The following is a 26348-nucleotide window of genomic DNA, read 5'->3' as shown; positions in this document are numbered from 1 at the left end:
TCAACCCTCCAGACCGCTGCTGAGGGTCATTGCTGGGCTCTGTAGAAGCTACTTGGTCTCCCATGCTGTCCCGCTTGTCCGCTCGTGGCGCCGTCGCCGCTGCTCGCCCTGGGCCATTCTCATCAGCAGTCAAAGGCAGAGGTGCGCCCTTCCTCGCCATCTCGCGCCAGGATGGCCTTATTGACCCGTGCGATACAGCCTTTGCGACGTCTGCTCGAACCCAGGCGAGCGCCAAGGCCTGCACCGACTACCTCGAGCCGACCCACCTCGACGACTCCATCCCTGCCGATGTCAAGGCAAAGCTCGCAAAGCACGCCTCCGTGACCCTCAACACCTACGCCCGCCCTCCCTTCATCCTCACTCGCGGCAAGGGCCTCAAGCTCTGGGACTCGCACGATCGCGAGTACCTCGACTTTAGCGGAGGAATCGCAGTCAACGCTCTCGGGCACGCCGATGAGGGCGTCGCCAAGGTCTTGCAGGACCAGAGCAGGAAGCTCGTGCACGTCGCCAACCTGTGGCACAACGAGTGGTCGGGAGAGTTGGCGCACTTGCTGGTGCAGAAGACGAAGGAGTTCGGTGGACTGGGATATCCGGCTGGACAGGCAGAGGCGAACGGCAAGGCGGAGGATGGCGGCTTGAAGGTCTTCTTCACCAACTCGGGCACCGAGTCGAACGAGGGCGCGCTCAAGTTCATCCGCAAATACGGCAAGCACGTCTCGGCGATGCGGAATGCGCAGGGAGCCGAGAAGGGCGTCGCTGCGCCTACGGACGAGAAGGTCGAGATTGTCTCGTTCCGCGACGGCTTCCACGGTCGGTCGATGGGCGCGTTGTCGGCGACTTGGCAGCCGAAGTACCAGCTGCCATTCGCGCCTCTCGTCCCCGGCTTCGTGCCTGCGACGATGAACGACATCGACAGCATCAACCAGGTCGTGACGGAGAAGACGTGCGGTGTCATCCTTGAGCCTATCCAGGTGCGTCAAGTTCGACGTTCCTCCTTGTCAGTGCTGACCCGAAGCGTGAACAGGGAGAGGGCGGCATTCTCGAGGCGAAGGAAGACTTCCTCCGGGCTCTTCGCAAGCGCTGCGACGATGTTGGTGCATTGTTGGTGTTCGACGAGATTCAGGTGCGTGGCCTCCAAATCGCTCTTGCCTGTCCCCCTCTCTGACTAACCGTTCTCTCTCCTTCAGTGCGGTCTTGGGCGGACCGGGTCTTTCTGGGCGCACGGATCAATGCCGGTGGACTGCCACCCGGACATTGTGACGATGGCGAAGCCGCTGGCGAATGTGAGCAGCGCTCGATCTGTCGAGCCCGAAGACCCTTTCTGAACCGGTCTCTGTCTCGCAGGGCGTTCCCATCGGCGCAATTATGATGAAGGACAAGGTGGCAGATGTAATCAAGCTTGGAGACCATGGCACGACCTTCGGGTGCGTCCGCCCAGCTCGACGACGCTCATTCTCCTCACTAATCTCGCTTCGTACCAACAGCGGCCAGCCATTGCAAACCCGAGTAGCGCACCACGTCGTCTCGCGCATCGGTGCATCTTCTTTCCTTTCCAACGTCTCCTCCGTCGGCGACTCCCTCAAGGCGCGCCTCGCCAACGTGCACGCCCTCTTCCCCCGCCTTGTCGCCGGGCCTCCACGCGGCCGAGGACTCATTCTCGGTCTCCCCTTGACGCGCGACGAGTACGTTCAGAAGGTCGTCAAGCTGATGCGCGAGCGAGGGGTCCTCGTCCTGTCGTGCGGCAGGCAGACGGTCAGGTTCGTGCCGAGCTTGATCGCAACGGAGGCGGACGTCGAGAAGGTGGTCGACGTGCTCGAGTCGTCCTTGGTCGTGCTCAACCGGCAGGAGGAGGGTTTGTAGATTCGGTAGGGCTTTTTTTGATAGACGGATTGGGTTGTTCGCGCTTGCTTGCAGTACTATGCTCCCTAGGTTCTCGGACGACGATTCGCCAGCAGCAGAGGACGAGCAGACGAGCTTGCAGGGGTATCCAACTGCGAGAAACGAGACGGGTACTGAAGGTGGAAGCTGCGAGGTATCGTTTCGAGGGGTAAAGGGCTAGGGTGTGCTCGGCGGAGGACTATCGCCATGGCTGGAGAGCGATGCATGTCAGCGCGTATCTACTGTGAAGAAGGCGCCTACACTCACGAATCGAAGAACTCGGTGCGACTCGTCGCAACCGACGTTTGGGAGGCGGAATCGTAGCGCGACTGGCGGCGGCTGGCAGGCTCCGGTACGGGTTCGCTGACAGCGGGAGAAAAGGTTATCTCGGGAGAGGGCGGCGTCGACGTGGCGGTGACAGCTGGAGAGGTTGGACCGTCCGACGGCGAGAGAGACGCAATCAGCTCGTCTTCGTCGTCCGCGTCGGCGTCCGCGCTCTCGAGCATCGCCTCGACCTCCTTCTTGCCTCGCTGCAGGGCGCGCAACTTGATAGCGCTCGAGAGGGCGTCGATGTACGTGTTGTACTTGACGTTCTCGGCGAGCAGGTGCTTCGACTTGCGTTCCCAGTTCGCCTGCGCCTTGCTGGCGTTCGAGCTGCGAGGCGAGTACTGCAGAAGCGATGCGATCCGATCAGCTTCGCAGGTCGAGATGAAGTGGATGCGCAACGCACGAGACGAAGCATCGACGTCCGGATGGTGTTGTGCTCGAGCAGTTCCTTCCGAAGCAGCGTCGCGTGACGCTTGAGAGCCTCTAGCTGCGCTTCTTCTGGCAGATTACTCGGGACGAGAGGGACTTCGGGCGCCTTCCACTCGTTGATGTGGATGCGGTCGTTCCCGTTGGTGGTCGACGTCGCCGAGTGAAACGCAGAGCCGGCGTAGCTGATTCGGCTGTGACCGCTGCGGATGCTGGCGATCTCCTCGCGGTCCTCGTCGTCGTTCGAGCGGTCGACGCGGTTCCAGCCATACTCCATGTTCGAGACACCGCCGGGCAACGGTTCTTTCGAAAGACGCGCCGCCCAGTAGTTGCAGGTCGACACCCACTCGGCGACGAGGTCGGGCGTGCCAGCTTGGAAGAAGTAGGACCCGCCGTTCGGCATCGTGAGGACGAAGCAGGGCGGGCGGTCGCGGCTGTAGCCGGGAGGCGGCATCGAAGAGCAGAGCGCGTGGATGAGGCTGATCGAGCCGGCGTTGGACGCGCTTGCCTGCAAAGGCGAGTGTGAGCATCGTGTCCTGGCGAAGACAAGACGAGACGTCTCGTACAGTCCAGTCGCCGCCGCCGACACCAGCTCCGCCGCGCATGCTGCCCCCGCTCCCGTCGAACCTGAACATCTTGACCTCCCCCGCCGAGATGACGACAAAGACCTGAGACCAGCTCTTGTCCTTCGCGCGCTTGCCCGTCATTTCCCAGTAATGCTTGCGCTGAAGGAGACCCTCCTTCGCCCAGGGTGCGCCGAGAAGAGCGAGCTCCTCGTCGGTCACCTCGATCGTGCTCGCCTCCGAGGCGTTGTCGTCTTCGCGCTGTTCGCGGATGATCGTGTTCGAGAGACTGTTGGCGAAGCCGATTGTCGGGACGGCGTGATGTTGCGAAGGCAGGCCGTAGGCGGTATTCCAGCGCTCCTGCGCGGACCGCTAAGTTAGCTCGGAAGCTTGACAGTGAGATGAGAAGCCGCTCACATCGCTGAGGGACGTAGCGCTGCTCGTCGGGCTTGAGGACCTGACCAGCTCGAGAGACGAAGCGCCGAGGAAGCTGCCGATGCCGCGAATACTCGACCGCTTGTACGCCATGGATGAAACGCCGCTGATAGTCGATTGCGAGCTGCGCCGACTCGCGGACCTGTTGACACCGCCACTCCATGTCGCATATGGCGAGTTTGACGGCGCGAGCGAGAAGGATGGCCGTCCACCATGCTCTGGGAGATTGAGGTGCGAGGCGCTGTCGACAGAGGTCTGGTAGATCGGCTGCGCTCTGATCGCGTTGTACATGTCCTACATCGAGGGCAAACCGCGTAAGTGGCGATCATAGCGAGGGTAAGGTTCGCACGCACCTTGAGAACCGTTTGCATACTCGCGTACGGCGTCCTGTTCGACTGCGTCGAGTTGACGGTAGCCGCACTCTCGCTGCGATGTGGGACGTTGATCACCGTCTTCGTCGAGCGGTCCAGGCTGTTGGCGGTAGCCGGTCGCGAGGAAGCGGGTGAAGCAGGAAGGGGGATCGACGCAGGCGCAGGCGAATCCTTCGCAGCAAGCGAGTCGGCGCCTCCAGTCACAGTCTCTGCGGTGGAAGGACGGGCGCTCGACCCATCGAACGCACTAGCGTCCGGAAGAGCGGGAGGCGTGTCGACAAGAACGGGCGGCGTCGCGAGCGCGACATTTGGATTCGGCCAGCCAGTCTGGGCGTTGATTGCCTCGAGGGTGTTGCGAATGAATTGCTGGCGAGACATGCGGGTCGTCGAGTCGACGACGTGGAGATCGGTGTTGAGGAGGAGGAGCGAGTACGAGACGGCATGGACGACGTCTGCAGAAAGACATTCAACACATGCGAGAACTATAGCGAAACATGCTGACCGAGCTCGACGCACCTGGGCTTCCGTAGGGCGAAGAAGGGTTGTCCTCGAAATAGCGCCGACTGAACTGCTCGAGAATACGATCGACCTGCTGCGTCTCGGCTTTGAGGTACAGCTTGCCGCAAAGCTTCCTGCGGGAACAAGAGCTGCAGGTGTCAGCGAGTCCTGGCGCAAGAGTAAAAGGTCCTCGATCGCACCTGAACGCAAGGTCAAGGCGCAAGCCAGCGAAGTCGAAATGGTCGATATAGAGGCGAAGCATTGCAGACCGCAGGCGACCCGCCGTACCAAGCCATTCGGCGATCTTCCGCTTCTCGAGAAACGTCTCGTCCTCGTCCCAGGCCCGTGTTGCGAGCACTCGCGCCTTTTCCTCGACTTCTTCGTCCGTCATGGCTTCTTCCGCCGCCGCCTCTGCCGCCTTCGCTGCTCGATTCTTCGAGCGAGAGCCGCCAGGACCCATCGACGAAGAGAGACTGACGGAAGAAGCGGCGAGACTCGCCGGCAGCGAGGAGCCCAGCGCGACAATCGACCCGCGGTCGCCTTTGCTTCGGTTGCTGACCGTCGCAGGGGCAGACGAGGGCGAGAGTCGTGCGGGAGAGTCGTTGACAGTCGGGAAGGTGTCGCGGGTGGGTGTAGTAGCGGGCTGGGCAGCAGGCGAGACGAGAGTACTGTCGCGAGAGTGCAAGGTCTCGGTGATGGCTGCGAGGCCAAGTCCGATGCCAGTTCCATCTTCAGTCGACGTGATCGAGGAGACCGACCCGCGAGTAAGCGAACCTCGCGCGAGAGAGGCCGGATTGACGGTGACAGCGGACGAGATGGACCCAGAGCGGGACGGAGAGAAGAGGCGGATTTTTGGGGTGTCGCCCTCTGACGAAGATGGTCGCTCAGCAACGGTCGTTGGCGGCTGCGGCGCCAGGCTCGAGGTTGGCAGGCTGGCTGACCGGTACGCCGCGAGTGACGGTAAGGGCTTATTCGTGTCGCCTGGTACGGACGCTCTCCGCTGCTCGGCGCCGAGCGAGAGCGATGGTGAAGGCGGACGAGGATCTGCGCTGAGGTTCGACGCCGTACGCTCGAGCTGCGGGCTGGACTGGCTCGCCAGCGAAGGGCTGCCACCAAAGGAGCTGGGACTTGGCGTCGTGCTAGTACCCGCAGCACCGAGTACACCGTCGACGCCAAGTCGCCATCTTCGTAGCTCGCGTCGAAGGCGATCATCCTCTGTGCGGCTGCTGGGTCGACGCGCTCGTTCGGGCTGCTGCGGAACTGCTAATCCGCCCTCCGCTCCGCTCCCATCAATCCTGACCGAGTTGAGGCTGAGACTTCTCCGCCGTCGCGAGCCGCTGCCGGCCGAGCTGCGGCTTTGCGCGGATAGCAGCGAGTTATTCGAGTCGTCCCGGAGCATCGCAGTCGAGGACGAGTCGGTAGGCGAGCCAGGCAGATGACTTGTCGAAGGAAGCTGAGGGATGTCTCTGCGGTTGACGCGCGGATCTCGTGCGACGACGTTCTGACGAGGCGAGGAATTTTGGCGTGAAGCGGGGGAGCGGGTGAGAGGCGAAGGCAGAGGCGGAAGTGGCGGCGACTCGGTGGAATGCGGGAAGAAGTCGCCTTGCGGGAGGGGTGAGCTCGGTGTGCTCTGCTAGGGGAGGCTGCGGTCAGCGAAGTCGCGTCCACGAGTTAGGCGCTCCTCACCTTCGAGGCACCAGTGGCTACTCCACCCAGTTTCCGGAAGAACCGACTCGTCCGCCTCATCGTGCCGGCAATCGACATCTGTATGCCGTTAGCTAATTAGCCGAGCAGCGACAGGCGAGACGAGCGGAGCAGACGAACCTTGCCTTCCATGCTTTCGCTCGACGACACCCGCTTACGCAGTGGGCTGAAGTCGAAGCCCGCAGTCGAACTGTTCGACTGTGGCTGAGTCGCCGTCTGCGGTTTGTTCTCGACAGGCGGAAAGGGGACATGGACGTAGGACCCCGTCGAGATCGTCGATATCGAGAGACGGCCTCTCCCTCCGTTCGCGCCGTTCGAGCCGATGGTGTTGACGCTATGATAAGACTCGGAACGAGCTGGGTTGGCGGCAGTGGGAACGGATGAGAGAGGCTGCTGGACCCGTTCTGGCGAGACGGTTCGAGGAGGTTGCCGGAAGGGGTCGCCGCCTGCGCCATTCCGCCCGCTGCTGACCGTCTGCTTCTGCGTGCTTGTTCCCGCTTCAGGCCACTGGTACGAGTCCAGCACCTCGACGGCATCATCGTCTCTCCTCCTCCTCACGCTCCTGACCGACTCCGGCGAACTTCCCGCGCTCAAGATCTGCCCCCGCCCAGGCAAGCCGTTCACTGCGAACGCTCCGATCCCCTTCGAGCTCCCGCGCCGACTCGAGACTTTTGTTCGAGGCGTTTCAGGGCTGGGAGAGGGTTCGGGCGGCGCCAGCACCTCTGGAGAGTCGCTTGCGAGCCCGCCCGTGCCGGTGTTGAGCTTGACGGTCTCGCCGGACGTGAGGACGGAGTCGAACTCGGACGGCGAGATGCGCGAGAGCCGGCGTTGCTGGCGCTCAGTCGTCGGCTCGAGCGGGGGAGAAGATGCGGGTTGGGAAGGCGAGGAGCGCGTCAGGCGCTGTGCAGCGGCCTGTAGCATGGTCCGTAGACCGTATCACCCTCAGCACCAAGCCAAACGGGCGAGAGCGGCGCGTTGTTCGTTGACAACCCGTTTTCATCAGTCGAGCGAAGCCTTGGAGGTGAACCACACGCTCACCACCGCTCTGAAGGCCTGATACTGCTGAGAACGGCGCAAAGCAATGGACTCGTGGCTCTCGCAGGTCAAGTTGCGCCAGCTGAGCGGCGACGGCGCCGGATTCGCCTCCCTCCTCAATCCCGACCCCACCTCGCAGTCGTTCCAGCTCTTGCGGCAGTCGTTGCAGGTGCGTGTCATGACACGAGCTTGCAAAGATACCACACTGACAGCTTGAGTCTGCAGACCGGCCCCAACTTTCGCACAGCGACCTACACTTCCCTCACTCGCTCCCAGTTCTCCGACTACCGCCCTCTCGCCGACTTTCTCGCTGCATTCCTGCTCTACGTGCGAGATGCAGAACTAGCAGGGGATGCCGGATCGCTGGAGAAAACGTACGGCCTGCTGGAGGACTGCTTCAAGTGAGTCTCGTCCGCTCGTCCTCGCTTGCGTCCTTAACAAACTTGCTTTCATCAGGACTGCGGACCGCTTGTTCGCCCAGGGAGAAACGGGATGGTTTGTGCCGACGCTGCGCAAATCGACAAGACGGCTAGTCGATGTGGCATTGGCGGTGCGTCTTGCGACCTCAACGCCGCAGGAACCGCTTCTGACCTCGCAAGTCCTGCAGGTCGGACGAGCAAAGGGAGACGTGAAGTTGACCCGGGCAGGAGAGGCAGCGCGGATGTTAGGACGACCCATGGGTATCGCAGCGAGCGACAGGTGCGTCGGATTTCCCTCTTCAGCTCACCCGATTTCGCTCACATTCTGCGCGCAGGACATCCGAATCGCCATGCAAGCGCGACGCCCTCTTCTTCCTCGCCAACTCCACTTTCCGCGTCTACTTCGCCCTCTCCAACCTCCGACTCTGCGACACGGTCCTGAACAACACGCAAAACTCGACTGCTCAACTCGACACTTTCCCCAAAGCGGACCGCTGCGCGTTCTTGTACTACCGCGGACGGATATCTTTGTATCAGCGACGACTGCCGCAGGCGAGGAATGACTTGCGAAGAGCATTCGCGCTGTGTCGGGCGGACAGCTGGAAGAACGGCAGGTGCGTTGCGCGAGTCTTTAAGTCTGCCTCGTCGGTTTACTGAACACTTGTGTTTGCAGACTCATCCTCATCTACCTCGTCGCTGCATCATTACCCCTCGGCTTCTTCCCCTCTCTCCCGCTCTTGCAACACTTCAACCTACACGAGCCCTACGCTTCTCTCCTGACCGGCCTCAAGGTACGTTCCCCGCTTCTGCTCCTCGTGTCACAACTGACGCCCCTCCTCACGCAGCAAGGCGACTTCCGCATCGTCCTCTCCGAGCTCGACCGCTGGCAGCTCTGGCACCGCCAGCACGGCAACTACCTCCTCCTGCGGGAGAAGCTCGAGACGATTTGCTGGCGCAACCTCGCTCGACGGACGTGCGTTCTTCTCATCTCTGACCCACTGCGAAGGCTGGGCTGACTCGAGGAGGAACAGGTTGTTCGTCCTCACGAATGGCTCGCCTCTGCCGCCTACCGGTCCGCCGACTCTCTCGCTCCAAGCGCTTCTTGTGGCCGCGCGGATAGCATTCGATGATCCGACGCTCGACATTGACGACGTTGAGTGCATGTGCGTCGCGCTGATGGAGCAGGTGCGTGCCCGACTTTCCTCGTGCCCCTCGTGTCGAACTGATGTCTCTTCAAGCAGGGCTACATCAAAGCCTACATCATGCATTCGAAGCGGCTGCTCGTCCTCCAAAAGGGCTCACAAGCAGGCTTCCCTCCTATTGCTGCTGTCAACCCCGTCTCCTAGCTCGATGGGATGCGACGGTAGAGCAGCCTTGCAAATGACCTCGTCTAGGGAGAGAGAACGGAAAAGATGTGGCAGATACACACGAGAGAGAGAGAGAGGCAAAGAGGGACAGCACGGTATCATAGGCGGTGAGCGAGGAATAGAAGGGCAGGAGATGCGGGAGCGAGTGTGGCTGAGAGAGGGTCGAAGAAAGCGTCCTTATGCGTGGGTTTTGACGTCCTCGTCCGCGGATTTACGAGTTGGCGCACTGGACTTGAGGTCCTGCGCCGCCCTCCTCGTCCGTGTCCATCGCGTCGTCACCGAACCCGCCGCCTCCGCCAAGACCCGACTTTGTCCTCCTCTCGGACGCGTCCGTCATCTCCACCTCGTCGACGTGCACGTTGGGCGGGTACGTCGGGAGGTCGGGCCGGGGCGGGAGGATGTTCTCGAGCGGGGCGAGGGCGGCAGGGTCGAGCGAGTCGGGGAACTTGACGTTGATCTGAACGACGAGGTCGCCCATCTCGTGGTGGCGGTACGACGGCATGCCCTGCTCGGGGATGACCTTGATCGAGCCGGGCTTGATGACCTCGCCCGGGTGGATGCGGACGAGAACCGCGCGCTCGTCGAGATGAGGAAGGGAGAAGGCGCCGCCGGCGAGGGCGGTGAGGAGGTCGATCTCGACTTCGGCAAAGAGGTCGTCACCCTTGCGCTTGAAGACCTCGTGCGGCTTCTCCTCAATCACAATGATGACGTCTCCCGGCTCGATACCGGGCGCCTGGTCCGCCTCGCCCGCGAAAGTGATCGTCTGGCCGTCCTTCATGCCGCGGTCGATGAACACCTCGAGCACCTTGCGCTCGTTGATGACCTTCTTGCCGTTGCAGTCCTTGCACCGGTCCTTGGCGTTGATAATCTCGCCCTCGCCGTTGCAGTCGTTGCACGGCTGCTGGATCTGCTGGACCATCGGGCCGAGCTGGCGGAGGACAATCTTGACTCCCTGGCCCTTGCACGACTGGCACGTCTTGACCGCGCCCTCCTTGCCGCCTTTGCCCTTGCACTTGGCGCAGATGACGTGCTTCTGCAACGCGAGCTTCGACGTCTTGCCCTTGTACAGGTCCTCGAGCGACACCTTGATGCGGTGAACGAGGTCCTTGCCCTTGCGCGGGCCCGAAGGTCGTCCCCGTCCGCCGCCGCCGAAGAAGCCGCCTCCGCCGCCGAACAGCTGCGAGAAGAGGTCTGCGAGCGATGCACGAGCGTCAGTGTAGACCAGAATATTGTCTGAGCGAGCAAGAGACGCACCCTGCGGGTCCATGCCGCCCATTCCTCCGCCGCCGTTCAAGCCCTCCTCGCCAAACTGATCATACAATCGGCGCTTCTCGGGGCTGTCGAAGCGAAAGAAAAGAGTAAAGCCAGAGCAGGACGAGGAAGAGCAAGGGATGACAAAGGTCAGAGTCGTTCTGGTGACGCCGCAAAGAATCGCACGCACTCTGACAGGACCTCATAAGCATGCGAAACCTCCTTGAACTCGTCACCTGCGTCGGGGTTCTCTGCGGGAGGAGCAAGGAAGGCCAAGGTCAGCTCGTCGTTCGGGGACCGGCGATAGGCCAACAACGTCGGCGGGGGCGGCCGGTCAAGGTGTAAGACTTACTGTCCGGGTGGAGCTTCAAGGCGAGCTATAGGAACGCAAGAAAGCAAGAAGAAGAAACGGGGTCAGCTCGTGTCGGTGGAAGTCCGGGAAGGTGAGGTCGGTGTCGACAGCAATCAGAAGCTCCGTTCGACCTGCCAGCTCCAGCAACACAGTCTCCCTTCCCGCTCAGCCCATCCGAGCAGCACTCTGCCCGCCGAGTCTGCCGCAAGCACCGCCACTTGTCGCTGAGCAAAGCTCCCACCGCTCCAGGCGTCCAATTTCCCTCCCGGGTGCGCGTGGTGGTCCCAAAAGATGCCCGTCAGCCGTGTGATGTCGGTGCTCACTTTCCGGTAGGCCTTCTTGAGGTCGTTGTCGCTGGCGTCTGGCTTGACGCCGAGCAGCTTGTACAGGCGGTCGTCTCGGACCATTGCGCGTGCGTCCTGTTGTGCGGATCGGGTCTGGGTGAGTCTGTGTGACTGTGCTCGTCCTGTGCACGCCAGCTGGACTCACGCTCGGGCTGGACGGTGAACGGTGAGAGCAGGACCCGTTCCATCGCGTTCTTGTCGAGGCGAGCGACCCGATGACACTCGGGAAAATCAGCCAGTACTTGAGGTAATTCAGGTAGTACTAGGCGAGTCTGAAGCGCCAAGTCCCGCATCGCCCGGAGCCGTCGTCGTCGAGCAGCCTGCGACTTTGTCAACGGCGCTGGCCCTCACCCTGGCTCAACCCGCTCGCACTCGCTCGACACGCTCGACGCCATGCCCAGGCACCTCTCGCAAGAGTTTGTCGACTCGGACGACGACCGCAGCAGCAGCCCGCGCGTGGAACGGGGCGCTGGGGGGAAGGGAAAGGTGAGCGTTGATTGACATCTCGAATCGGGGCAGGGAGCGCGCAGGGGCGGTCAGGCAGTGCGCTAGGAATAACGCTGCACACCGGAGACACGCTGCCACGGGTACTGCACGGGCGAACCGAGGCGACGGACCGCTGACCACTCCCTCTTCTGTCCAACAGAAGGCGAAGCGCGAAGTGTCGGACGCAGAGGAGTCGTCCGAGGACAAGCCGCTCTCGAAGAAGGCCAAGAACGGCAGTGACAAGACCAAGAAGGCGATCCAGGCGCTTCCTTCGTCGAAGAAGGCCTCCTCGTCCTCCTCGAAGAAGCGCGCAAAGGACGACGACAGCGACGAGGACGACCCTCCCTCGCCCAGGACTGCCAAGCGCAAGGTCGGCGCTTCCGCCAAGTATGGCGGCAAGGCCGCGGTCGAGGAGAACGACGAGGGCGACAAGTACATCGACCTTGCGGCCCTTCGTCGCGTCACCGTCCGCAAGTTCAAGGGCAAGACGCTGATCGACATCCGCGAGTTCTACAACAGCGACAAGGGCGTCGCGCCGGGCAAGAAGGGCATCTCTTTGAGCGTGGAGCAGTGGGACCGTCTCAAGAAAGCCGTCAGCACCGTGCGGTGGCTTTCATCCGCTCCCCTCTCCTGCCACTGTGTTGACGAGTCTTCTCGCAGGTTGACGACCTCATCGACGAGCTCGCCTGAGCGCCTGAGCCCCTGTCCGTCCTCGCCGACTCGCCAGCTTCCTCTTGCCCTCCTTCGTTTTATTACCACTCGCTTGTTCAGTCGACCCTTTCAAGGTGTCTCCTCGTCTCCTCACGCTCGATGACCTCGCCGCCCCCTCACACTTGTTGATACCCCCGCTTCGTGTCTTGGTCTGTCCTGGTACGCACACCCGCTCGCACGCACATGATACCTCCCTCCCGCAGTTTTGCCTCGCAATGAACACGCTGTCTCCCGCTGGCCTCGTGCGCTGAGAGAAACTGCTCATCGATACAGAAGAGCCGAGACAGAGAAGCCTGGGATCTCTACGGACGCTCGCGCGCCAGCTCTCTTGCGGCCCTCTCCCTCTCGCGCTTCGCCCTCGCCCTCCTCTCCGCCGCAAACCCAATTCCCATCCCCACTCCAAGATCAATACCAATACCCAGCAATGCAGCGTCTGCAGCAGCGATGGCTGCGTTCGTAGGGTATCCGTTCGGGCGGATGAGGCGCGACTCGAGGGACTTGAAGAGTGTTGGTTTCGCATGAGTCGGGTCCTGTCGCGCTCGCCTCCATCAGTCTTCTTCTAATACTCTGCGCGAGGCGGAGAGACCCTCACAGCATCCCCATCCGTCCCAACGACCTTCCTCCTCCCAACCTCAAACACCTCCCTGCCCGCCATCCCAGCCTGCCTCGCAGCCTCCTTTGCGTCTCGCCCCGCGTAAGTGAGGTACTGCTTTGCGAAGCGCGAGTGCAGGGAGGCGTCGTGGGTGAGGGAGGGGGTGGAGATTAAGGGATAGGGATTTGTCAGGGCCTGCGCGCGTCGGGAGTCGTCAGATCAAGGTAGACCAGGACGGGGTGGGAGAGGAGTGACCGGTGAGGCCTGCGCGGCGCGGGAACGGAGGACTTGGACGTCTTTGCGCCCTTCCTTCGCCTGTGGGAAAGCGGTTCGGGCCGTGTCAGCGACTCTCCTCGGCTCCTACTCTGCCACTAAGACTCACAGCGTCACTCGCAGCCCTCTTCAGCCCGTCCCACTGCCAAATAACCGCCCGTCAGCGCGCCCTCTAGCGAAATCGAGGTCAAAGATCCCGACCAACCTGCGTGAACTCCATCGCGCCCCCGTTCGGCCCGCTCCCAAGCGTCGTGTTATCCTCCATCATTCGGTCGAAGCGGTGCCAGCCGTCTTGGAGTTCGGTGCGGAGGAGGTCGCGGACCGGATGGGCTGCGGGATATGTGAGGAGGAAGTGAGGAGGCGAGAGGATGAGAGGGCGGGCGGGACGCACCTGAGGAGGTCGAGAGTGACATGGCAAAGTACGGGTCCCAGGGTAAGCGAGAGCAGGGAGGGGCGAGCGGACAGAAGAAGCGAGCGAGGGAGAGCGGAAAGGAGCAACCGGGAGGTCCGCGGACCCTTCCGAGGCTGCGAGCGGCGCGGCACCCTTCAAAGCGATTACAGCAACGACTCTCGAGGGGCACAGTAGCCTGTGAAGAGGGGAAAGCGACGAGGAGGAAAGGCTTGACCTTCTCAAACAAGGGGAAGCGGCGGCGACGAGGGCAAGGAAAGGCAGCAATCGTGCACAGAACAGAGAAGATTTGGTTAGAAAAGAATTCCTTGTAGTGGTATAGAAGTCTGCGACGCCTTCGCATCCTAATCCTCCGCTCTCCCTGCCCTCTCTCACTGCCCGCACCTTCCGTCTCGCAACTAGACCGTCCCTTTTCATTCTAGTACCTGGTCCTGCTCGCGTACTCGCGACCAGCCGCGTTCGACCCGTACGCGCCGCGGCTGCGACCGAGTGACTGCGCCGCGATGGCCTGTTGCTCGCTTTTGAAGACGGGAGGACGTTGCTGCGTGAGAGGAGTGTCGCCTTGTAAGCCCACTCTGAACAAGGGAGACTGGCGGGGAGAGCGAGAGAGACACACAGTTGGGACGCCAGGCGAGCCAGTCGAGTGCTTCTCTTCCCACTTGCGCACGAAGCCGTTGTACTGTCAGATCAAGCAGCTGGTCAGCCAAACTCCCTAGATTGTCGACAAAGACAGCGAACCACTCACCGCATGCCTCATTTGCGCCGTCAAGTGCTTCGACGTCTTCGACAGGTCCTCTCCGACCGTCTCCCTCCCGCTCTTCGTCTGCAAAAGCGAGCCCGTCCCCTTGAGAGCGGTCCAACCGTCTTCGAAGGCCTGGCGGGAGTGCTGCTTGACATTTGCGAGCTGATCGTCCGGCGAGAGCGAAGTAGAGTAGCGGGAGGACATGGCGAAAGTTGTGGGAGCCCTGAGCGAGGCACAGAAGAGAGAGAGAGAGTAGAGGGGAGTAAGCCGAGAAGGTCGGTCGCCGGAGTTGCCGCGGAGGTCGATAAGCCGCGAGCACCTCGCTCTCGCCTCGCTGGAACGGACGAGTGTCCATAGCACCTTGATAGCACCCCTGCCCACCTCATGCGAATACAACAACATCGAGTGTCTATAGTCGGCCTTACCGACTCTTGAAAGTGTCTGGATCGTCAAGTTCGGCATGCGGCGGCAAGTCGAGTAAGGAGGAAATGCGCTGCGGGTCTGGGTAAGCGGTGACGGAGGAGATGGCGGATGCGCGGCGAGTCTCGGAGGGGGAGGAGGTCAGTAGTGGCGCGGGCGCGAGGAGAGGCGCGCAGGAAGGAGGGTAGGAGGTGGCGTAGGTGGAAGAGGCTGGGTATGAGATCGGGCGCGGCGGCGAGTCGAATGCCATCTGTAAGCCTCCATGAGTCGGGTAATCTGCAAGCGAGCGAAGGTCAGCAAGTCCAGCGGACCGTCCGCAACGAAGGGCTACGTACCGAAGGTAGGCGAACCCGCTTCACTCGGCGACATCATAGCAAAGTCCAGCTCCTGCTTCCCCTCCTTCCACGTTCCGGGCGGCTCCAGCGGACTGTTGCGGTACGTGCCGTCCGGACTGTTGTACACGTCGGGTGACCAAGTCGAGCCGGCGTCGTAACTAGCGATCGGATCGTGTCGTCGGCGGAAAGGCTTGCCGCGGAGGCGGAAGAAGAGAATGATGGCGACGATGGCGAGGATGAGGAAGAAGCCGCCGAGGCCGGCGCCGAGCCCGACCGCCAGCTTGTTGACGCTTCTGCCCGAGGAGGGTGATGTGGCGGAAGGAGCGGGGGCGAGAGAGGCTGTTGCGCTGGGTAGCATCGGGGTGGCTGTCGTGTCACGCAGATTGTTAGGTGGAACAACGTTATTGAAGTCGGATCTGCGAAAGGGGATGTGAGTCACTCGATGGAGCGCAGGACGAAACGCTGAACCTACCGCCATTGCGTCGTGTTGCCGGGAGGGACGGTGTCGCTGCTTCGCATGTAGTCGAACTGCGTCCGCGCTTCGTCAATCCCATTACAAAACGAGCAGAATGAAAGAACGTACAGCGATCCCCTTCTTGACCTGGTCAACCTCGACGTGAAGGACGAGGTCGTAACTCGCGTTTGGCAAGCCCGACACCTCGCACAGCTTTGTATCGTGCTGGTACGGCCACCACCAGCGAGAACCGCCGTCGTACCAGGCCCAGACACCGACTGGTTGGCCGTCTCGCTCGAGTCGGCACGAGAAGGGGCCGTGGTTGCCGTTCGAATCGCCGTACAGGGCGGCGTAGGTTCTGAAGAGCGTCCATCGTCAGCGTGCGCTCTCTATCTCCGACGTTCATCAAGGGCGAGGCGAACGAGGCGAATAGCTGCCTCTGTCCACGATGAGGCGAGAGAAAGGGAACGCACCCGACGAACGGCACCCGCAACTCGCAGTCCTTCCCCTGCTCCCAGTACCCAGGTCCACCACAACTCGCATACGTCTGCCCCTGCCACCCACTCGCGTTCCTCGGCCCACTTTCGCCTCGGAAGAAGTTCCAGTTGCCGCCAAACTCGCAGCGGATGTCCTGGTCGTCGACAGTCGCGTTGGGCATCGATGTGATGACTCTGAGTCCCGTCTGCCCACGCTACCGCCGCCTCCCCGCGTGAGTGAGCCGTGATGCTGAAGCCGAACCTCGAGGAGCGGGGTCAGGCGAGACGCAAGCGAGTCGAGGCGGTCGCTGGTCGGTCGCAAAGCACTGTCAGGCTGTCCAAAGACCTGGCCACACCAGCAGCTAGCCGTGCGAAGCGAGTGGGCGAGGGCAACGAGGTCGAGTCGGATCGCTCCACGGCAGCGGGTTCCCTCTCGGCCGTCGACCGCATGCAGCAAGTTCTACCTTTCTCCTTTGCGAGCACCAACTCTCAGTATGACTTGTCACACCAGAAGTCTAGTCTAGTGCGGCCAAGAAAGAGCGGGCATCGTTTCACTCGGCCTCGAGAGGACTAAGCCGCTGCAACGGTCTTCATCTCGTGAATAACGAGGTTCTCCGTCGACGTGCCTTCCCATGCGCGGTTGCCCGACGTCGTGAACATCCAGCGACATGTCGGGTCGACGTCTGCGAACGGCGGAGCAGTCAGCGCACAAGATGGAGAAAAAGGAGAGGAACCAGCAGGACGAACGAAGCTGGCTGACAGTCCCGCCGTAGTGTCCTGGTACGACCGTCGCTCCCAGAGGCATCGTCGCCTTCCCATCACCCGCTTCCATCGACGACTCCGCCGCAACAGCCTCCATTGCCCGCTCGACATCCCATAACCGCACGCAATCCCAACTTGCGCTGAGCAGGTGGCGGCCATTCGGGAGGGCGGCGACGGCACTGACGGGCCCTGTTGATGTCGGAAGGGAGAGGGTGGAGAGCGGAGAGGCGGAACGGAGGTCGTAGATTTGGATCGAGGGCGAGCGGCGGGCGACGTAGATGTGCGAGCCCGAGGGTGACCAGCAAGCCTGTGCAGCGAGTCGCAGTTAGCCAGAAAGGATGGCGTCAAAAAGGGAGAGCTGGCAAGAGCGCAGCAGCGCGAGGACCCACCGAAGTACAGCGCGCACCGCTCTTGCCTCCTCGTCCGTCAAACGCCGCAAACTTCCCCACCGCGCCCTTCGTACCACCCTGCGCCTCACCCGCCCGTCGGTCCCACAATACAATTATCCCGTCCAGCCCTGTACTGAGAAATACGTCGCGGCTAAGTTCCCCTGGATCCGCCTTTCCTGCGCCGACGAGCGGGATGTCCTTCCCTGGATCCGGTCGAGAAGGAAGGATCGAGTGTGGGTTCGTCAAGTCGTCCACCTCGCCTTCCGCATCCGCATCCGCATCGGCATCCGCATCAGCATCTGCATCCTCACCCGCTTCCTTCACCTCCTCAGCCTTGCCCGCTCCCTTCCTCTTCCTCTCACCTCCAACCTCATCAACCCTCACCCTCCCCGGCGCATCGACCCACTCGCCCTCATCCTCCCGCATCTCCACGTCCCCATCCCCCGTCTCGAGCGGTATAGGTGGTCTGAGCGGTCGGAACGCGACGGATGTTATTTGGGCGTTGTGAGCGTGGAAGGAGCGTGTGGAGGAGCCGGTGTGGAGGTCCCATTCCTACGTGCACGGTCTGGGTTAGCGAGGTCGAGGAGCGGTCCAGAGGAAGAAGGGCGCACAAATATCCGACCGTCCCAGCCGCCGCTCAAGAAACCCGTCTCGTCGTGGTCGAGTGCGAGAGCTGAGACTGCGGCTTTGGAAGAGTGGCCTTGCGGTGTTGTGGAGGAAGAGGAGGAGGAGGCGTCGGGGCGGAAGACGTGCCGGATCTGGCCTTCGTCGTGGCGGACTGTCCAGAGGTTGATGGAGCCTCTCTGTAGCGGCAGACGGGTTAGTGGACATTCGCCTCGTGCAAATAGCTGAAAAGGTCGCAGGGAACAGCCTGCGAACGCACCGAAGTCCCGCTTAGACCCCACAGCTCTTCCCGCTGGACGGCGAGACTGTGCACCGCACTCTGCGGACCCAGTGCGCTCGACTTGGGTCCCCACTTGACCTTTGCGAGCTTGTCATGCTGCGCGTCCCCGTCGGGCGAGAGCAAGTCGTCCATCCAGTCTGCCGGTTCCTCGTTCTCCCAGTATCCGCTCAGGACAGCCGACCGCATGTCGGTCCCAGGCGGCCGTTCGTGACCGCCCGGCTTGCTCGTGAGGTTCGGCACGAGCGGGTTGTCGACGCCTGTCCCGTTCAGAGTCGCGTGAAGAGCGTACCGCCGCACGAATCCGTCGCTCCCGCCTGTGTAGAGGTGCGACGAGCATGGTGCTGCTGCAAAGGCGTGGATGTGCGTGCCCGAGTGTGGGATGGTGAAGACCGGGTCGATCGAGTAGGTCGACGAGCGAGAGAGGGAGTCGCGAGACGGCCTGAAGCGGTTCCGCCGCGCTGCCACTGCTTCCTCGTACGACGCAGCGCTGTCTGGCAGTGCGCTGGCCATCCGGCGTGTCCTGTGCGCGTGTCGAGTCGGGTCGAGGTCGAGGTGGGGAGGCGAGTGTGAGGCGGCAACAGCTCGTTCGCGCGCGGTGCAAAGGCGCAGTCCAGCAAAGTGATGTCTGCGAGTCCAGTGAGCACCCGAAGGAGGCAGCCAGAGCGGTGAGAGGGCGCAGTCGAGGGGTTGCGAGCTGCTCTCCGCCTCGAGCCGTTCGTCGCGCCCTCGCTCTCTTCCCTCGTACAAGCTTTCCCCTGGCCCACCTACCCGTAAGCTGCTCAGACACACCCTCATCACACTCTAGCGACTCGACAACCACCTACCCGCCTTGCCCGCGCCCGCCGACGTCGCCTCGGGCCTCTCCAGCCGCAAAAAGCTCGACCCGCCGTCGACCCCGCCTCGACTCGCTCGCGGAGTGCTGTCTGGACGCAGAATGAACGGGAATGCGCTGTCGGAGTGTACTGGAGGTGGCGCGAGCGCGGAATGAGCGAGGCGGGACGCAGGGGCATGCCCGTTCGAGGAGCACAGGGCGGTCGAGCGCAGGAGGACGGAGGGAACGGCGGCAACAGCAGTGCGCGCTCGCTTGTTGCGTCGAGTGGTTGTGCTGACTCCGGGACGGATCGTGCGCCGGTTCAACAGCGCAGACACCATGCAGAACGACCAGGTGAGCATTCGTCTCCTCGTTCGACGGTCGCGACACCAGGTCATCCGGGTGCTGCGGGCATTCGTTCCGTGCGGTAACGGTGCATATGGAAGAATGGAAAGACTGACGCTTGCTCGCACGCGCTCAGGGCCAAGTCGTCGACCTCTACGTCCCGCGCAAGTGCAGCGCCACGAACCGCCTCATCATCGCCAAGGACCACGCTTCGGTTCAGATCAACGTTGCCGAGGTCGACGAGTCGGGCAAGATGACTGGCTCGAACGTCACCTACGCGTTCTGCGGCTCGGTCCGTGAGACTGGCGACGCCGACGAGTCCCTTAACCGGTGCGTCCCACGCCTCTCTTACCGTCGTAACTGCTCACTGACAAGCGTTGCAATTGCAGACTCGCCACCCAGGACGGTCGTGCGTCTTTGCCCTCCAATTCGCCCCCCTTGTCCCACACCTTGCCCCGTCCAGTACTGACACCTCGCCCTCATCCCACCCCGCAGTTCTCAAGAACGTCTTCCAGTACGCCCAGTAAACGCCGTCGTTCGCAAGGTGTTGTAACGCGCGTGGTTTTGCGGGACTTTGGGCGATTCGTTGAGAGGGGCAGATGGAGAGGAGACCTCGGCAGTTTCGGGACGGGCGGTTCCGCAGGGTGAGCTAGTGCACCGAGAGTGTGTGTATCCTTGCTTCACGAAAGACTGCTCGAGTGACCTTCATCGCCAACCTCGCTTTCCTCCCGCTCTCACACCTCTTCCTGCCTCGCAACATGGCACCGCTGCCCTCGCTCGACTCTCCTGCTTGACACTGAAGCCCCATCCATTAGCCCCGACCCGTCATGCTCTCCCGCCCGCCCGTCGAACCGCCAGACTCGGCTCTCTCGGACGGGGAAGACGCAGCGCTCCTCTCACGCTACGGCCGCACCGCCGGGCCCTCCGACACACCAGAGCAATCCGAAGTAGCCTATACATGCCAGCTGCGGGGCGTCTACGCCTACAGCATCGCGAGCGAGGTGTGTTGCCCCTCCTCTCCTCCTCACCGCAAGTGGGGGGTACGAAAGCTGACAACCCGCTTCGAGTGCAGGTCTTTCCGATCGTCACTGGCACGCTGTTGCTACCGGTCTTGCTTGAGACGTATGCGAGGCAGAACGGGGTTTTGGCGCCTAAGAAAGTGGTCGCTTGTCCGCCCTCTGGACTGGGAGGAGCAGGGGAGGGAGACGAGGCGGCGAGGTGTGTCGTCAGGCTTGCAGGAGTGTGGTTGGATACGGGTGCGTGACGACCATCCCTCCTCGAGGTGAGACGACGGGCTAAAACTCTGCTCACTCCCGTTGACAGCTTCGTTCTCCTTGATCACCTATTCGGCGTCGGTCTTCGTCCAAGCCCTGACGGTCATCTCCATGGGAGGGCTCGCGGACGACCGTACGTAGCGGTCCCTTGAACAGCTCGTCGATCTCGCTCACCCTTCGTCCGCAGCCTGGATGCGACATCGACTACTCACTCTCTTCGCCGCGTCGGGCTCAATCCTCTGCATCCTCTTCCTCTTTCTCCCGTCGGCTTCGGCGGTTTGGCCGCTATGCACCCTGCTCGCCCTCGGGGCAAATGTCGCTTTCGGCGCTTCGATCGTTTGCCTGAACTCCTACCGTGCGCCCGCTCTTCCCGTTCCACCCGTCTATCGCTCACAATCTCGCGCAGTCCCCGATCTCGGTCGTCGACACCCCACCGTCCTTCTTGCGCAAGCCGCCCTCCTCAACGCCCGCCAATCTTACGCACGGCATAGACGCGAATCCGTCACCTCATCCAACACCCTCCTCTCTGCTTCTCAGCACCTCGCGCGCGCAACAGACGCATACACAACCGCGAAAGGTAAAGCTACAGGAGAGATCAGTGCAAGGGCGATCGCGGTTGGGTATGGAGCGGGGATTGCGGTGCTTGTTGCGCTGCTGCCGGTGTTGAGGTGGCTCGGCGAAGGCGAGGTGGATGGGACGTGGCCGCTGAGAGTAGGAGTGGCGATCAGCGGGCTGTGGTGGATCATCGGGACCATTCGTGCGTCCCTCGTCTGCTTCTTCCTCTAGCAAAGGAGGCTGACTCTTTCCTCTCCAGCTGCGTCAATCTGGCTTCGCCCAACGTCAAGCATCGTCAAGTTGATCAGCTCGAGCGCGAAGGCAACCTCGCTACGCAGCCATATCGCGCAGGGGTGGCGAGGGCTGGGCAAGATGCTGCGGGAATGGAGGAGGCTGCCTGCGACGTTCGTCTTCCTCGGCGCATGGTTCATCCTTAGCGATTGTGAGTGATTCCGATTCTCGCTGTACGAGGGATGGCTGACTCAAGTCCGTTGAACAGGCTTCGCCACGATCACCTCGACGGCGATTCTCTTTGCCAAGACGACGCTCAACCTCCCGACTTCGTCCCTTGTCCTCATCTCCATCCTCACGCCCCTCGCTGGACTCGTCGGTGCCCTCGCCTTCCCCATCCTGCAACACCGCCTGCACCTGACGACACACCGGACGCTCCTCCTCCTCGTCTCGCTCGCGACCATCATTCCGCTCTGGGGCCTCGTCGCCCTCCGCACCTCGACGCAAATGTACCTCCTCGCCTGCGTCTTCGGCGCCATCTATGGCGCCTTCCAAGCCCTCATGCGCGCATGCTTCTCCGAGCTCATCCCGAGTTCGCAGAGCGCGCAGTGGTTCGGCGTGTACAGCGTCACGGACAAAGGGTCGAGCTTCCTCGGACCGCTGCTCGTCGCGTATGTCACGCAGGTTACGGGTGACATCCGCCACGGATTTTGGGTCATCCTCGTCCTCCTGCTCGCCTCGCTGCCGGTCCTCGCGAAGGTCGACATGCGGAGAGGGTCGGAGGATGCAGAGACTTTCGATCGCGAGATCAAGGCTCTCGCAGCAGACGAAGAGGTCCTCCCAGAAGAAGTAGACGACGTGTGACGAAACACTTGTTGTTCTCCCTCATTGCAATGTCTCGAGCACGACACCCGCTGCAACCGTCTCGCCATTCCGCCTGAAGAGAACGCGGCCCATCGCCTTGTTGACCGCGAACGGCTCGATCGGGATCGCGCCCGAACGCCCGCCTGTCGCAGCGTTGCGTAGCTGGACTCGGATGCGGGCGGATGAGTTCTTCGGGAGCATACTGCGAAGCGAGGCGAGGCGAGTTAGACGGCGTTGTGCATCCTGAGAGGAAATGGAACGCACCGAGGAGCGGTCTTCGTGACCTTGCCCGTCGTCTTGTCGAGCATGGCTTCGAGGGCGACGATGGAGGCGGGGATGTCGCGGCTGTGGTGGAACAGCTCGACCGCATAGCCGGCCGTGATGGGATGCTTCGGCTCGAAGACGAGCACCTGGGCAGTGAAGGTCGAGACGACGGGGACTGGCTGAGAGGGAGGACAGAGGACGGATCCGACGCTGCAAAGAGGAAAGGTCAGTATGCTGCTACCAAGCGGCCGGTGAGCGAACGCACCTGAGCTGGTTGGCTTCGATGCCGGAAAGGAAGATTGTCGCATTCGCGCCAGCCGTTGCGTACGGCACAAGCTCGCCATCGACCTCGAGCGCTCGAACGATGCCGCTCTCATCACCAGGAAGCGCCGCAAGCTTCTCGCCAACTTGCACGATGCCGCTCTCGACGCGACCGGTGACGGCGAGAGCGGATGCTGTCGCCGACTGTCCCTTGAAGACGTTCGAGACGGGTATCCGCAGAGGCACGTCCAGCGCGCGAGTCGGGACAGGAAGTGAGTCTGCAAGAAGTCGGGTCAGCATGCGTCTCGCGCGAGAGCGGGACGTTGCTACTCACCGAGTTCTTCGACAAGCGTCGGGCCGTTGTACCAAGCGCGCAGTAGCTCGTTCGTCTGCTTCGTCAGGTTCTCGCCTGATGTCGCGCTGACGGGCACGAAGGTGATTTTGTGGGACATGAAGCCGATGTCGGTGAGGAAGGGGAAGAGTTGGTCGAAGATGTTCTTGTAGCGGACTTGCGACCAGCGGACCTGCGATCATGCGGTTCAGCACAGCGCTTGATGGAGGGGACAGGCCGACCCACGGCATCGAGCTTGTTAACAGCGACGATGATCTGTTGCACGCCGAGACTGCGCACAAGCAGCGCGTGCTCCCTCGTCTGCCCGCCGCCCTCGAATCCCTTTTCGAATGCGCCGCTCGCACCATCGACGACCAGGATCGCAACGTCCGCCTGAGCAGCTCCCGAGATCATGTTTGGCACAAAGTCGCGGTGACCGGGTGCGTCAATGAGGGTGAAGCGTTTCCGTTGCGTCGAGAAGGTGTCGATTGCAACGTCGATGGTGACGCCGCTGCGAACAGAGCGCGTCAGTATTGGCCGCAGAATTCGGCCGGAGACCGTAACGCACCGTTCCCGCTCCTCGTCCATCGCATCAAAGGTCCAGGCGTATGCGAAGCTGCCCTTGCCAATCTTCTCGCTCTGTCGCTGGTTGTTGGCGACTTCCCGGTCGATAGTCTCGCCGAGCTCGTGCAGAACGCGTCCCATCAAGGTCGACTTGCCGGCGTCGACGTGGCCTGTGTCCCAGCTGGTCAGCCGACATCAAGGAAGGCGAGAATGGAAAACGCACCGATCACGACCAACGACAAGACGGGTTTCTCCGTCGCAGCCTTCGCCTTGACCTCCTTCAGAATCTTCTCCTTCGACATCATGATCGCCGGCGCCGGCTCCTCGTCCACCTGCATCCGCTCCTCTTCTCGACTCGAGCTGCCGTCTCCAAGACCCATCGCCTCCATATCCGTCCGCAGCTGGCTCACTGGCCCTGCTGCCGCAGGTTTCGCGGACGAACCCGCTGCAGGCGCGACCTTCTTCGGCTTGGCAGCTCCGGGTGCAGGCGTCGCTGGTCGCGAGTTCTTCGCCGAGCCCGGCTGGGACGATGCCGCCGACGCAGCCTTGCGCGCTTGTTTCGCCAGGCGGTTTTCTGCGAGTCGAAAAAGGGATGCGAAGGAGGTTGAGCGGGTGATACGCAGCGCGGGAGGGGAAAGGCGTCAGTACCTTGTATCGTATCGCTCGAGAGCTCTGACCTTGCTCGATAGTCAATCCCCATTCACTCTCAGCCACCCTCTTCATTTCCTCGCGACCTTCAGCCCACCAGCCAGACCGCCTCGAGCGCCTGCGCCCAATGCAGTCCCCTTCCTCGCCTCCAGCACCTTGTCATCCGGACTCGGCCCGAAGCGCGCTGCCATTGACGGCTCGACGGCGACGGAGAGAGGTACGGTCGACGCGATGCGCTGCGCGACAGGTGCGAGGAAGGCCCGGTGCGAAGGAGTGAGGGCATTGGCGAAGGAAGATGGACCGGCGACGAGCGACGTCGAAGAGAAGGCTGACGAGTCGATGGCCATGGGTTCGTCGGCCGAAGCGCTCGACTCCGACGGCGGAGATGTCGCGACAGGAGGGGGCGGGGGCGCGGGTCCGGATTCAGAGGAGGCTGGAGGAGCGGCAGCCGGAGCAGCTTTCGCCGCCCGAGAAGACAGCATCTTCTGCTGCAGCTTCGAAAGCTTCTTCTCGGGAGGCGGAGCGGCTTGCGCGGTCGGGGTGGGAGCGGCAGGCGCGGAAGACGGAGGAGCGGAAGATGCGGCTGCAGCCCTTGCCGCCCGATTTGCCGCCATCTTCGCCGCGAGCTTGTTCTTCGGGGGCTCTGTTGTCGCGGCAGGGACTGGCGCTGGCTCGGGCGATTTGTCGAGCGAGAGGGAGGCGAGAGAGGCGGTAGGCGGGACGTCTGTCGAGTCCGGCAGGGCGGCGCGAAGGTCCATGAACATCCCAGCTCCGCTAGCACCACTCGCGCGCCACTTCTTTGCCGAAACCGAAGCAGGAGACGCAGAGAGGAAGAGAGAAACAAGCCGTACCTTCTTCTTTCTTTCGTCGGGCCTCCTTCTTGTGTTGTTCGTCTGCAAGGATCCTTCAGTCTCCTGTCCGCATTGGTACGGCGAAACAAACGCACCGAGGAGATAGGCGATGGTCCCGTCCACATCGAAGTAGCTGTCCCAAAGCGCATCGCGAATCGACTTGTCGGAAATGCCGCTGTCGGTGCCGAGAACCGCTTGAACCGCAGAGAGCGCCTGCGCCATTTGCGCTGCGAGCAAGCAAGCGTGTCAGTCGAGCTCGCATTGTCTAAGCAGCGCCAGATGCGCCGCTCACCCTGCTGTTCCGACGTCATGTCTTCTGCTTGAGAGGGCAAGATCAGCTCACGTTGAACAGCTAGGAGGCTTGAGAGTGGCGCACCGTAGTAATCACCGCCCTCGTCGAAGCCTCCATCGTCCAATTCGTCTGCAGAGCGAGCGCGACCGTGTCATCAGCCTGAGCGGGGTCGAGGAGGGGAGAGCGGGCGCACCTGCAAGGTCGAGGTTCTTGACGGCGCGATGGCGGGACTGTGAGCGTTCAGAGGGTCAGTACAGCTCTACTGGTAGTCGTACAGGTCGCCTACCATGGTTGACGCTGTGTGGTCGCTGCTAAACCACCCTCTCGCTCCTCCCGCTCGCCTCAACGCACTACAACTCGCTCAGGACCCGCTTGAACAGCCCCGATCCGAGTCTCGGTCTCTCAAGATGCCTCCCCGCCGCGTCGTATCCCGCTCCAACACGCCCGCCGTGTCGACTGCCCCCGTCGACTCTGCATCGTCGGCAGCACCCCCAGCAGCGTCCACATCGACTGCGACGCTCGCACAGAGCATCAAGGGCAAGGCGAAGGAGCAGCAGAGCGGGTTTGTCGGCGCAGTGCAGGACTTGTGGGACAGCTACCTCGAACACAGTGAGTTCCGCCTCCCCACCCTCCTCCGCCTTGTGTTAACGCCTGTCTTCGCAACAGCTGCGCCCCGGCTAAAGCTCATCGATAGCTTCATGCTCTTCCTCATGCTCACCGGCATCGCGCAGTTCGCCTACTGCTTCGGCATCACCAACTACCCTTTCAACGCCTTTATTGGAGGGTGCGTCTCACGGCGCTGTCGCCGTTTCCGCTCGTTTCCTGCATGCTCACGACCTGTTCTACTTCATGACTGCACAGCTTTGCGGCAACAGTCGGCCAGTTCGTCCTCTGCGCGGCGTTGCGGATCCAGGCGAACCCGGCGAACAAGGAGACTTTCCCTACTCTTTCGCCAGAACGGTGCGCTCGCTTTCTACAGTCGCTCTCACGGAGAGTAACCTGCCGTACGGACGGTGGGAACTCCCCGCTGACCTCCCGTTCTCGCAGAGCGTTCGGCGACTTCCTCTTCGCATCGATGCTGCTGCATTTCTTCGTCTGGAACTACCTTGGGTGAAAGACCCTCGCAATGCATAT

At 62.2% G+C, this 26348-nt stretch overlaps 13 protein-coding genes across 13 annotated transcripts; 6 read left to right on the top strand and 7 right to left on the bottom strand.

Moving 5' to 3' along the window:
* Nucleotides 1-62: 62 nt before the first annotated feature.
* RHTO_07003 (acetylornithine aminotransferase) lies at nucleotides 63-1860 on the top strand (the record flags this gene model as incomplete). The annotated part of the gene is made up of 6 exons (XM_016420662.1): nucleotides 63-141; nucleotides 199-971; nucleotides 1025-1123; nucleotides 1188-1283; nucleotides 1345-1424; nucleotides 1485-1860. 6 exons carry the CDS (start codon nucleotides 63-65, stop codon nucleotides 1858-1860), a joined length of 1503 nt encoding a protein of 500 aa, XP_016275063.1.
* A 195-nt stretch (nucleotides 1861-2055) lies between these two features.
* On the bottom strand, nucleotides 2056-7123 carry RHTO_07002 (SEC7-like domain containing protein; the record flags this gene model as incomplete). Its single annotated transcript, XM_016420661.1, has 10 exons — nucleotides 2056-2089; nucleotides 2146-2546; nucleotides 2609-3139; nucleotides 3198-3554; nucleotides 3612-3923; nucleotides 3983-4452; nucleotides 4517-4632; nucleotides 4699-6128; nucleotides 6185-6262; nucleotides 6323-7123. 10 exons carry the CDS (start codon nucleotides 7121-7123, stop codon nucleotides 2056-2058), a joined length of 4530 nt encoding a protein of 1509 aa, XP_016275062.1.
* A 160-nt stretch (nucleotides 7124-7283) lies between these two features.
* On the top strand, nucleotides 7284-9002 carry RHTO_07001 (PCI domain containing protein; the record flags this gene model as incomplete). Its single annotated transcript, XM_016420660.1, has 9 exons — nucleotides 7284-7406; nucleotides 7463-7638; nucleotides 7694-7787; nucleotides 7845-7936; nucleotides 7992-8270; nucleotides 8330-8447; nucleotides 8502-8629; nucleotides 8688-8841; nucleotides 8898-9002. 9 exons carry the CDS (start codon nucleotides 7284-7286, stop codon nucleotides 9000-9002), a joined length of 1269 nt encoding a protein of 422 aa, XP_016275061.1.
* Nucleotides 9003-9234: 232 nt separating this feature from the next.
* RHTO_07000 (DnaJ family protein) lies at nucleotides 9235-11033 on the bottom strand (the record flags this gene model as incomplete). The annotated part of the gene is made up of 5 exons (XM_016420659.1): nucleotides 9235-10214; nucleotides 10278-10360; nucleotides 10465-10525; nucleotides 10627-10651; nucleotides 10950-11033. The coding sequence occupies 5 exons, from the start codon at nucleotides 11031-11033 to the stop codon at nucleotides 9235-9237; spliced, it is 1233 nt and encodes a 410-aa protein (XP_016275060.1).
* A 330-nt stretch (nucleotides 11034-11363) lies between these two features.
* On the top strand, nucleotides 11364-12146 carry RHTO_06999 (transcription coactivator; the record flags this gene model as incomplete). Its single annotated transcript, XM_016420658.1, has 3 exons — nucleotides 11364-11456; nucleotides 11617-12057; nucleotides 12117-12146. 3 exons carry the CDS (start codon nucleotides 11364-11366, stop codon nucleotides 12144-12146), a joined length of 564 nt encoding a protein of 187 aa, XP_016275059.1.
* A 323-nt stretch (nucleotides 12147-12469) lies between these two features.
* On the bottom strand, nucleotides 12470-13445 carry RHTO_06998 (uncharacterized protein; the record flags this gene model as incomplete). Its single annotated transcript, XM_016420657.1, has 6 exons — nucleotides 12470-12697; nucleotides 12760-12954; nucleotides 13015-13074; nucleotides 13142-13174; nucleotides 13238-13362; nucleotides 13424-13445. The coding sequence occupies 6 exons, from the start codon at nucleotides 13443-13445 to the stop codon at nucleotides 12470-12472; spliced, it is 663 nt and encodes a 220-aa protein (XP_016275058.1).
* A 414-nt stretch (nucleotides 13446-13859) lies between these two features.
* RHTO_06997 (uncharacterized protein) lies at nucleotides 13860-14387 on the bottom strand (the record flags this gene model as incomplete). The annotated part of the gene is made up of 3 exons (XM_016420656.1): nucleotides 13860-13982; nucleotides 14058-14120; nucleotides 14187-14387. 3 exons carry the CDS (start codon nucleotides 14385-14387, stop codon nucleotides 13860-13862), a joined length of 387 nt encoding a protein of 128 aa, XP_016275057.1.
* A 217-nt stretch (nucleotides 14388-14604) lies between these two features.
* On the bottom strand, nucleotides 14605-16050 carry RHTO_06996 (uncharacterized protein; the record flags this gene model as incomplete). Its single annotated transcript, XM_016420655.1, has 5 exons — nucleotides 14605-14879; nucleotides 14939-15354; nucleotides 15411-15466; nucleotides 15522-15750; nucleotides 15866-16050. 5 exons carry the CDS (start codon nucleotides 16048-16050, stop codon nucleotides 14605-14607), a joined length of 1161 nt encoding a protein of 386 aa, XP_016275056.1.
* A 388-nt stretch (nucleotides 16051-16438) lies between these two features.
* On the bottom strand, nucleotides 16439-18433 carry RHTO_06995 (transcription factor Spt8; the record flags this gene model as incomplete). The annotated part of the gene is made up of 5 exons (XM_016420654.1): nucleotides 16439-16551; nucleotides 16616-16937; nucleotides 17020-17571; nucleotides 17631-17822; nucleotides 17903-18433. The coding sequence occupies 5 exons, from the start codon at nucleotides 18431-18433 to the stop codon at nucleotides 16439-16441; spliced, it is 1710 nt and encodes a 569-aa protein (XP_016275055.1).
* A 640-nt stretch (nucleotides 18434-19073) lies between these two features.
* RHTO_06994 (40S ribosomal protein s21) lies at nucleotides 19074-19606 on the top strand (the record flags this gene model as incomplete). The annotated part of the gene is made up of 4 exons (XM_016420653.1): nucleotides 19074-19088; nucleotides 19216-19409; nucleotides 19469-19488; nucleotides 19575-19606. 4 exons carry the CDS (start codon nucleotides 19074-19076, stop codon nucleotides 19604-19606), a joined length of 261 nt encoding a protein of 86 aa, XP_016275054.1.
* Nucleotides 19607-19906: 300 nt separating this feature from the next.
* On the top strand, nucleotides 19907-22003 carry RHTO_06993 (autophagy-related protein 22; the record flags this gene model as incomplete). The annotated part of the gene is made up of 7 exons (XM_016420652.1): nucleotides 19907-20080; nucleotides 20152-20335; nucleotides 20403-20486; nucleotides 20541-20708; nucleotides 20760-21110; nucleotides 21168-21350; nucleotides 21408-22003. The coding sequence occupies 7 exons, from the start codon at nucleotides 19907-19909 to the stop codon at nucleotides 22001-22003; spliced, it is 1740 nt and encodes a 579-aa protein (XP_016275053.1).
* Nucleotides 22004-22024: 21 nt separating this feature from the next.
* RHTO_06992 (elongation factor 1 alpha-like protein) lies at nucleotides 22025-25503 on the bottom strand (the record flags this gene model as incomplete). Its single annotated transcript, XM_016420651.1, has 14 exons — nucleotides 22025-22205; nucleotides 22268-22477; nucleotides 22533-22806; nucleotides 22863-23052; nucleotides 23106-23370; nucleotides 23428-23593; nucleotides 23647-23997; nucleotides 24169-24795; nucleotides 24923-24964; nucleotides 25018-25149; nucleotides 25215-25238; nucleotides 25299-25343; nucleotides 25408-25444; nucleotides 25501-25503. The coding sequence occupies 14 exons, from the start codon at nucleotides 25501-25503 to the stop codon at nucleotides 22025-22027; spliced, it is 2547 nt and encodes an 848-aa protein (XP_016275052.1).
* Nucleotides 25504-25621: 118 nt separating this feature from the next.
* Nucleotides 25622-26328, top strand: RHTO_06991 (oligosaccharyltransferase complex subunit epsilon; the record flags this gene model as incomplete). The annotated part of the gene is made up of 4 exons (XM_016420650.1): nucleotides 25622-25823; nucleotides 25881-25998; nucleotides 26076-26174; nucleotides 26262-26328. The coding sequence occupies 4 exons, from the start codon at nucleotides 25622-25624 to the stop codon at nucleotides 26326-26328; spliced, it is 486 nt and encodes a 161-aa protein (XP_016275051.1).
* Nucleotides 26329-26348: the final 20 nt, after the last annotated feature.

This window comes from Rhodotorula toruloides, assembly GCF_000320785.1.
Source record: "Rhodotorula toruloides NP11 unplaced genomic scaffold Scaffold5, whole genome shotgun sequence".
NCBI lineage: Eukaryota > Fungi > Basidiomycota > Microbotryomycetes > Sporidiobolales > Sporidiobolaceae > Rhodotorula > Rhodotorula toruloides.
Note: the sequence above shows the minus strand (reverse complement) of the source record. Positions and strands in the feature narration are given on the sequence as shown.